Source organism: Arachis ipaensis, chromosome B03, assembly GCF_000816755.2.
Source record: "Arachis ipaensis cultivar K30076 chromosome B03, Araip1.1, whole genome shotgun sequence".
NCBI classification, from domain to species: Eukaryota; Viridiplantae; Streptophyta; class Magnoliopsida; order Fabales; family Fabaceae; genus Arachis; species Arachis ipaensis.
In genome coordinates, this window is record NC_029787.2 from 126608898 (window position 1) to 126618639 (window position 9742).

At 36.4% G+C, this 9742-nt stretch overlaps 4 protein-coding genes across 5 annotated transcripts; all 4 read left to right on the plus strand.

Moving 5' to 3' along the window:
- On the plus strand, nt 10–1383 carry LOC107634791 (SPX domain-containing protein 1-like). The gene is made up of 3 exons (XM_016338212.2): nt 10–354; nt 437–569; nt 804–1383. The coding sequence occupies exons 1-3, from the start codon at nt 118–120 to the stop codon at nt 1187–1189; spliced, it is 756 nt and encodes a 251-aa protein (XP_016193698.1). The 5' UTR covers nt 10–117; the 3' UTR covers nt 1190–1383.
- Nucleotides 2166–4716, plus strand: LOC107631899 (single-stranded DNA-binding protein WHY1, chloroplastic). 2 transcript variants are annotated; one of them, XM_016335481.2, is made up of 7 exons: nt 2166–2490; nt 2603–2708; nt 2795–2887; nt 3037–3131; nt 3304–3377; nt 3646–3734; nt 4312–4716. In XM_016335481.2, the coding sequence occupies exons 1-7, from the start codon at nt 2273–2275 to the stop codon at nt 4432–4434; spliced, it is 798 nt and encodes a 265-aa protein (XP_016190967.1). In that variant the 5' UTR covers nt 2166–2272; the 3' UTR covers nt 4435–4716. The 2 variants fall into 2 exon arrangements, with proteins under 2 accessions (XP_016190967.1, XP_016190968.1); XM_016335482.2 differs by having other exon boundaries at nt 2175–2492; nt 2608–2708.
- LOC107634790 lies at nt 5854–7057 on the plus strand. Its single transcript, XM_016338211.2, has 2 exons — nt 5854–6199; nt 6729–7057. Exons 1-2 carry the CDS (start codon nt 5973–5975, stop codon nt 6853–6855), a joined length of 354 nt encoding a protein of 117 aa, XP_016193697.1. The 5' UTR covers nt 5854–5972; the 3' UTR covers nt 6856–7057.
- Nucleotides 7321–8954, plus strand: LOC110269535. Its single transcript, XM_021117450.1, has 2 exons — nt 7321–8476; nt 8544–8954. The coding sequence occupies exons 1-2, from the start codon at nt 8282–8284 to the stop codon at nt 8952–8954; spliced, it is 606 nt and encodes a 201-aa protein (XP_020973109.1). The 5' UTR covers nt 7321–8281.

Genomic DNA, 9742 nt, shown 5'->3' on the forward strand with positions numbered 1-9742 from the left:
AAACCAAGACATATAGTTGTGTATATATTTATTAGTTACAAGGTGAAGCAAATATGTATCTTTACTAGTTGACGAAATTAAATTAGAGTGAACTCTATCATATAAACAACAATAAGGATGCACTTCATGAAGAAACTGAGAAAGCTGGTGGAGCAAACCCAGCCTGAGTGGCGTGACAAGTTCTTGTGTTATAAGGAATTGAAGAAGCTCTTGAAGATTATTTGTCCCAGAGACCAATTGCTGTTTTTGGATCCCAGATATGTCAACCACTTCCTTCAACTCTTGCTGGCAGAAATTGACAAGTTCAACGCTTTCTTTGTTGAAAAGGAGGAAGAGTACATCATCAAATGGAAGGTATATTAATGTATTATATATTATTATTACTCTTTCTATTATTGTATTATTACTCATTCTATTAATGGTGTTTGTATTACAGGAATTGCAAGACAGAGTTGATAGGGCCATTGATTTGGATTCAGATGCAGAACTGATGGCATTAGGGAGGGACATGGTGGATCTACATGGAGAGATGGTTTTGTTAGAGAACTATAGCTTGCTCAATTACACAGGTATTATTAATATATGCATGTTCCTATATGCATGATCCTATATATATGCATTAATTATTGTCTCCTAAATATTTGTTTTGTTATTACTATTTACTGAAGTGATCTTTGGTTAGTTAAGATTATATTTTAAAATTGTCCTTTTAATGATTAGTATTATTGAATAAAAAAATGATTTAATTTTGTATATTGAATGGATACATTAAATACAGATAAGAGATTTGTTTGTATGTGCAGGATTAGTGAAGATAATAAAAAAATATGATAAGCGAACAGGAGCACTACACAGATTGCCTTTCATTCAACAAGTGTTGAACCAACCATTCTTTAAGATTGATGTGGTGAATAAGCTTGTAAAGGAGTGCGAGATAATACTGAGCATTCTTTTTCCCTTATATGAAGGGCCATCAACAAATGATGAGAACTATGATCATGAAAATAATAATAATAATAGGAACAATGAAACAAGTGGAGAGATCCCAAAGATGCAGCAGGTTTCCGAAGAAGTTCCTGATAAGATTGAAAACATGGAGAATGAGTTCATCAAATTAACTTTGATGGCACTTCAAACCCTCAGAGAGATTAGGAGCAGTGGAAGCTCTTCTTCAACTCCAAGCATTTAGAGGATGAATAAACTCAAAACAAATAACTGCACTACATCATAAAATGGCAGCAAAGTGATCCATCAGAATCCGTTGACTCTCACTATGTTTGCGAGTGTTTATTTTGGAAATAATAATAATAATAATTGAAGGATTTAAAAGAAAATGAATTCCTCAATTTTCTTTTTAGAAATTGAGAGAGTAAAATGTGATTTGTTGTCATTTTATTGTTCCATTTCTCATGTTTTTTTTTTATCCTATTTATAAAATTAATAATAAAATATCACATTTTACTCATTCAATTGTTAAAAAAATTAAAAGAATCTATTCTCCAACTCCAAAAATATCGATTTCACATGTGAATTCAGAAAATAACATTAATTAATAAGAAAACTAAAAAAGGTAACAAATTGAACTTGAAAGAGGCAATGAATATAATAGCCGTTGGTATAATGCGCGCGCGATAAATACTCATTATTATTATTATTATTATTATTATTATTAGAAAAAGTCTAGGGGACCAGCAACTTTATCAAATTCTAGCCAGCATGTAATCAACAAAGAAAAGTAAATCATGGATGAAATTTCACATCAATCTCATAGCATTAAAATCATTATTGATGGCTATTTAATGGCTACAAATCACAAAAGTTGCTCGCTCTAGCACTCCTCGTAATAATAATAATATTATTAGTCTAAAACTTAAAACTCGACATGGCCTAAACCTTGTTGCACATTTTTTACTGCCTTCATCCCTATTTTTATGTGCGTTGTAATATTTGTATTAACGCTCTTTTGAGTCATTTCCACATAATATAGCATCTACTTTATTATAACAACTAAAAGATATCCACAATAATAATACAAATATTAGATATTATATTTAGGACAATAAAAAGGTTCATGTAGCTGGGTAGGTAAGTTAACGTGGATAATGTTATGTTTCTGTAATTTAATATAGGTTGAAAATAATATTAAAATAAAATAATAAATTTATTAAAGAAGATATTGTGTTGAAATTATTTGATTAGAGAATGAAGATGATAAGGAGATTGAAATAGCCGCGAAAGAAGAAGACAGGGAGCTAAGGTGAAGAAGTGAAGGATGTTGCAGTTGAAGCTACACTCAATCCCTTCATCACTTTCTTCTTCTTCTTCTTCTTCTTCCAATCCTCTCTGCCTTCAGAACCATTCCTTTCTCTCTCCAAAGTTCCTTCCTTTTTCTTCTGTTACTCCAAAGCCCTTCTCCATCACATGCCGCCACTCCGACCTCTTCGACCAGAAAACCTTCTCCTCCTCCGCACCTTCTTCTTCTTCTTCTTCAGGTACCTCTTTCTATCCCTTTCTTCAATTAAACAGTTTTTGTTTGCTGAGAGAGAAAACAAAGCCTAAACCCTAACCCCTAATTCTGGTTTGATGTTTGTATGTGTGTGTGTTCAGGTGGAGCTTTGCCACCTAGGGTTTATGTTGGTCACTCCATTTACAAAGGGAAGGCTGCACTTTCCATCACTCCTAGGCCTCCGGAATTTGCACCGCTCGATGTATGTTGCTTCATTTTGGCTTTGGTGGTCGTTATATCATTGGATCTGTTCTAATCTTTGTGGACTATAATGGTGAAATTTTGCAGTCAGGGGCATTCAAAATATCTAGGGAAGGTTATGTTCTGCTTCAGTTTGCACCCGCAATTGCTTCGCGCCAGTATGATTGGACTAGAAAGCAGGTGAATTTGAGGATAATGACATGCTGAGTCTGTTTCACGATATCTGTCACTTCGGAATTTGATCTTCAGAAACTAAAATAGATTATTCTGTTGACTTTGTGAGTTACTCTTGTAGTTTACAATGTCTGGTCCTGTTTGCTTGATTGCAGGTGTTCTCTTTATCAGTGGGTGAAATGGGAACTGTGATCAGCCTTGGCGCAAGGGAGTCTTGTGAATTCTTCCATGATCCTATGAAGGGCAAAAGGTACTTCTATGCTGTACTTTTCTGAATTCTAATTATTATAAAATGTGAATTTTTAATTGGATTAACATATTATAATGTCACTAATTACTGTTTGATTTGTCTTGTGATAAAAATTGCATGCTGTATTTATAGGTTTGGCAATAAAAAAGGACTGAAATTTTATATTGTGCAGTGATGAAGGTAAAGTTAGAAAAGTTTTGAAGGTGGATCCTCTTCCGGATGGTTCTGGTCACATGTTTAACCTCAGTAATCCTCTTTCCTTTTGTGAACCTTTGTTGTTTAATTTAATTTTCTTGCCATTTTGATTCGGTCCATTACATATGTTGCGATTTGCAAAGAGCTGATAATATCACAGATCAATGGAATATTTTGACGGTGATCAGTCTTTAGTGTAGTTATCTAAAGAGTATCATATATTACCATTTTTATGTTGATGCACACAATATAAAATTATAATGAAGTGATATGCAGTTATGTTTGCTCCGATTCTGACTTTGTTATGTTATTTTTGAAGGTGTTCAAAACAGGATTGTGAATGTCGATGAAAACATCTACATCCCTGTTTCAAGAGCAGAGTTAACAGTTTTGAGCTCAATTTTCAATGTATCTCTCTCTCTCTCACAAGTCAAAATTTGCATTGCTAAATTCTATTATAATCCAGTCGGAAACCTATGGCAGCTGAAATGACTGATTACCATATAAGAATATTAGCACTCAATATCTGACTTATATATGAAACTGCTTTGCATCGATAGTAATAGCAGCTCTACCTTTTTACGGCATGTTCTTGGGTGTACATATGGAGCCCATCCATGAAATTTCATCCCCATCTTTTGTTTTTTACTCCCAAACCAAACACGTCCTTGGTCTGGAATATTTCTATGTTCCTTTTGTCTGGCCAAACAAGGAGTACGTGTTATGCTTTAAGAAGGCACCAAATCTTAAAAAGATTTTTGCTGCTTGTCACTCAAAGAGAATCCAAATATTTGAATAGCTTAAGAGTTCATTGGCGAGATGACCTCAATATGTTATTCATTATGATAATATACTTTCTTAAGCCTTAAAAACAAGGACTTGTCTACAACACAACATGGTTCCTGCTTGCTTAAATGTAATTTGTCTTCTTTGTATACAACCTTGCTATTATTTCATTCACTCTTGTTTTTGGTTATCACTACAGTTTATTATGCCATACCTTCTTGGTTGGCACACCTTTGCGAACTCAATAAAGCCAGAGGATTCGAGAGGAGCGAATAATGCAAACCCTACATATGGAGGAGACTATGAATGGAATAGATTGTGATCATCAGCTTTCTGCCATTGCATAGCACCACCTATTTGAGCCTTCTCTCAACTTTGAAATGGGTTAAATTCACTTTCGTTTTGCCCTGTTAGCTGATAATGGTTTTAGGAATTTTGAGATGGTAGTGTTGGGATCACTTGCTTTCCTTTGTAGTATACTTGTATGTCTTATGAGTTATGACTAGTGTGTTCAATGAAGAGATTGCTCAAACGTGTTTATAAATTGCTCTAATCACTTGAATCAAATACTAGTGCAATTGGGCTTGAAAAGGAATTTCCAAAAGAGATAGCGAATTTGAAAGATTTTATTTTTATTGTAATTCTTCTTATTCATTTTTTAATGATTTTTTTTTTTCTCGCATTACACAATTCTTTAGAAACTTAGTTGTTTTATTACTCAAAAAAACCTATTTAAGAAATTCATAGAAGTTTATAACTTAGAAGTATCAATTGGAAAGATTTAAGAGAATAATAATATTTTTGGACCAAGAGTATTGGATCCTCGGTTGCCGAATTTGTTTGTTGCATATGGTCGTTGTAGCCCCCAAGCTCGGCTTGGTCTTGTTTGGACTACGAAACGGTTTTCTATGTGTTTAATACTTGCTTCGTTCTTCGCGCCTCTTGACATGATTGACGTGAAACGTGCCCCGCATCCCTAGGTACCCCTGTCCGTCGGATTTGGAGGTCATTAAATTCCCCTCTTTTTTGACGACGAGGATTTAATGTGGGATTTTTGTGTAACCGTTTAGGTTACTGGGCTTATTCCTTTATTACCTTTGCTTTTTGTAAATGCTATTTGCTGCTGTTTTCTGGAGAAAAGGAGTTTTGGTTTGGTTTGTCTGAGAATGTCTAGCAAAGGTCAGTGTTGAATTCACGTTTTTTTCTTCCTTCTTGTGCTTTATTTTTTCCTTTCTTTGTCTGCAATGGAGAACTGTGATGTGGTTGATCCGTGTGGGTGGGTTGATGCCAGGGTGAGGGAATATGCATCTCAGTTTGATAATGAGGAGTCAGTAAAGTTACTGGGGTGGGGTGAGGATATAGTTTATTACTTTTTGCAATTTTATAGATTCAAACTCTAATTAAAGAAAAACAGATCTCTCAAGTCTCAAGCAAGTTTAAAAAAAGAAAGACTTAAAAAGTGTTTGGAAAAAATAGCAAAATAAAGTTCTAAGTTGGATTGAAAGATTTCAGTCAAGCAAGAGATGATAGAGGGAAAGGAGCAAAATAGCAAAACATTAATCCTTAAAACACTAATAACCTCAAAATCATGCATTTGACAAAAAGATAACCCTTTCTTTTAGGCACTTTCTTAGGCCTCTACCAAATTTGCACCAATCTCAACCTAAATAATTGGACATCCACAACACTCGTTTATGGTGCTTTCTACTGCCCATTACCATATAAATATCAAATCTTTCATTCTAACATGGGGAGCTTTGTTTTTAACTTCTTGTTAATTAACAAGGAGTCCCTAGGCAAGGCGTCTTTTTACAATAATTTTTTTTTTCTTCTCAATAAAATAAAATAAAAGCTCTAGCCATGGCATCAAAAATTCAAGTTTTGTTGCCAATTCTTTTGTTGGCACTAACCTGCATTCCCACTATGTATGCCAACATCCTAGAAACCGATGCGTATATCAAGGATATAACCAGAGACTTTGATCCTTATTGGTGGCAAAGAGCTGAGGTTGCTAAAATAGAAAACCAAAAAGCTTATTTTCCTGATCCCTATGCCGTCTCCAGCGACTTCACCTCTGCTATTACCGAGTAAGCCTTAATTTTCAATTGACCATTCATGATTTTAAGTTAGATGAATAATCGTTTGAAAATATTTTCATGTGATGATAATCATCGAAAAGCTGTTACATAATTTGACATGTCCGATCAAACTGTTTAACATAATACATATTAACATCTTAGTTATCAACTTATCATAACTAATTTGGGATGATTTCGTGATTAGCTTATTAATATCGAATATTTGAATCCCGCCTTACAACCACAAACTCTTAAATGAAGTTTCGACTTGCGATAGATTAACCCTTGTCCGTGGACATAAAAAAATATCCTAACTATCATTTTAAGATGAAAATGTCTTCATTTGAGTGGCTACCTTAAATTAAGACTATGTTACATTTATTTTCCTATATTTTTTATTTTGCAACCACATTTATTTTCCTATATTCGCCTTACAACCACATTTATTTTGCAATTAGGACTATGTTACATTTATTTTCCTATATTTTTTATTGTCAAAAGTGTTAATTTATTTATTTTTTCATTGATAAATTTACAGTGAAATTGCTAGAGTAACTTCTGGACAGATTGGAGCAAGTTCTGGAAAGATTGGAGCAGCTTTTGCTTTTGGACCGATTGGAGCAAGGAGGTTTTTGAGGGAAAAATCCACACCCACCAGCCACTGATTCTTTTGACAAGCAGTTTCTGCTTCTGCCTTGCGTCAATCACATCCCTACTCTCATAACTAGAACTCAAATGTTTTTGATATAAGAAGAAAAAAAACTAATAACAAAGTCTCAAATTTTGGTCAGCACTAGTGTCATATCACTTCAATTCATTGTGCATTGGTGTAGAATGATATTTAGTCCCAAATTTTTCTTCTTTATGTTTAATCGGATGGAAATAACTTTTGAATTAGCATGATCTCTATTTTTATTTCTATCATGATATCAGAGTTTTTTTTTCCTTGTAAAATCTCATACAATTTATATAATGAATGTGATTCGTCCTGAACACTGGGTAGGCCGAGCTTAAGCACTTCCGAGTGGGTCGTCAACAGAGAGGAAGAGCTTTACGTCGGCCGATGGACAAACACCGCGGCGGGAATACCTGCAAAAGATACTCCGACGCTCCCAGGGTGAGGGAATATGCATCTCAGTTTGATAATGAGGAGTCAGTAAAGTTACTGGGGTCAGACTTGTGGGTTAGAAAGGGTAGTAACATTAGGATAGAGTTGTTGCCGTGTGGTAAAGAGGACCGAGTCTGTGACCAGTTGAGGGATTGGTCTTTCTTTTATATGTATAGCTGTTTGTTTACCGAATTGGGGGTCAAACTGCCTTTTACCGAATTTGAATGTGGGGTCTTATACTGGTTGAACTGCGCCCCTACCCAGCTGCACCCGAATTCTTGGGGTTTTGTACGGGCTTTCGAGGTATTGATGGGGTTATTAGATTACCCCCCTTCTCTGAGGCTTTTCTTCTCGTTGTTTCAAGCTAAGGGGGTGGGACGTGGGTTATGGGTAAATCTTAGTAGTTATCCGCGTCGGGCTATCTTTGGTCTGTATAAATCTTCTTTTAAGGATTTTAAGTCGATGTTTGTTAAGGTGAGGAGTGTGCCCGAGGAGTTTCCCTTCTATTTGAATGAGCACTTGGTCGAAAAGTTCCCCTTGTCTTGGTGTCCCGAACCTTATCAGGTATTAGACGTAGATGATAGGCATCCAGATGATGATATTATGATGAGCTTTTTATTTAAATCATTGGGTCCGAAGGGGTTGTTATCGATTGCCGAGATGTTGAAATGGGATACTAATAGACAGGCTGTTTATGATCACATAGGTAACGTAATTTGCCATGCTTCTGTCTTTCCTTTATAAGGTGCTCCTTCTGGTTTTTATTTGCTTGTTTTTGTTTTGCAGCCGAGAGGGCTCCTGCCATTACAACCGCGGGCCTGAAATCTTTCTTCAATCAGCGCAAGAAAGGTGAAAAGGAGGTGTCTTCGAATGCTGGAAAAGGTGTAGCTGCCTTGATTCATCCTGGGCCGAAACATAAGAGGAAGAGGGGACAAGCCCAGGGCAGCCTTGCCGAGGTTTTGGAGGGTAAGGGGGAGTCTTCTATGATTTTGGAGAAGGTTGAGTCTGCATATGAGTCGCAGAAAAGGCTTCACGGTTATGACGAGAATGAGCACGCTAGGTCTCTGTGGGCAAAGTTGTATCCTTTCAGTACTATGGCTGACGAACTGTGTTGTTTTCCGGACGATATGAAAATGATTGAGGAAGTCGGCCGAGCTGGTGTTAGTCGGTTTCTGCAGGTATAGTTTATTTTGTTTATGGTTGTGGCTTTTTGATGTCTCTTATTATATTGTTTTATTGTCGTAGGTGATTGGTGCTCGGATTGTTGCCATTGGCCGAGCACAGGAGCTTGCCCTGGATCGGGAGCAGATGGAAGCTTCCCGTGTAGAAGAGCTGTCTGGGATCATTCAGGAAAAAGATCAGAAAATCGCTGAGCTTGTTGCTTCTATGGAGAAAAAGGAGTTGGAGTTGGCCGATGAGAAAAAACTTCAAAAGTCTTTGTCTGAAAAATTGAAGGTTGTGGAATCTGAGAACGATCAGCTCTCTGCTAGGGTCAAAGAGTTGGAAGGAGGAGTTTATGAGGCTTTTGCCCAAGGGTTTGACCGTGCTGTTTCCCAAGTCAAGGTGGTGTGTCCGGAAGCTGATCCTTCAAAACTTGATGTCATGAAAGTGGTTGTTAACGGTGAACTTGGGCCGAGCTTAAGCACTTCCGAGTGAGTCGTCGACGGAGAGGAAGGGCTTCACGTCGGCCGATGGACAAACACCGCGGCGGGAATACCTGCAAAAGATACTCCGACGCTCAAGTTAGTAATAGTCTCAGAAAAGAGAGAGAGTAATTAAGTGAGAGTGAATAAGTAAATGTGAAAACTGATAGTGGAACCTGAGACCTAGCCAAGCATGTTAGCTAGGTTTTATAGAAGTTGTCTTCTGCCCGTTAGTGGATAAGTTCTAGGCTTTTAGTATTTGATCTTGTTTATTTTGTATATTTGTAGCATGCTTGAAACTTGTGGTTGTTTTATCTTGAACTATGTTTTCGAATATTTGGCGATAACATTTTGGGTACCGAGTATGTAATTCGGTTGCGATACTTTTGTTTTCCGAGCATATAGCTCGGCTTGATGATGACATTTTCTGATGTCTTGGGTATGATTATCTTTTTGAAAACAATCGAGTGTAAGTGTAAGTCATTTCTTTTGAACAAAGTTGTTAAGAAATAAGAGCGGGTGCTCTAGTGTTGTAATTTTGTGGTTTTGACTTTATGAAATATGATGCTCTTGCAATGATGAAAAGCATATGTTGTGTTGTGGTTGCAATTATGTTCGCGTTTGATGATTGTTGGTAAAGAGAGCAGTAGCTCAAACATAAGGTGTCTGGTAGAGTGATCCTTTAGGATTTGCTTTAAAATATTTTGTTTATCTTGTGCTTCTCCGGGGATCATGCTCGGAACGCGTGTGTCTCTCTTCGAGTGTGGAGCTCGAATTAATTTCAAACGTTCCTTTGATGGA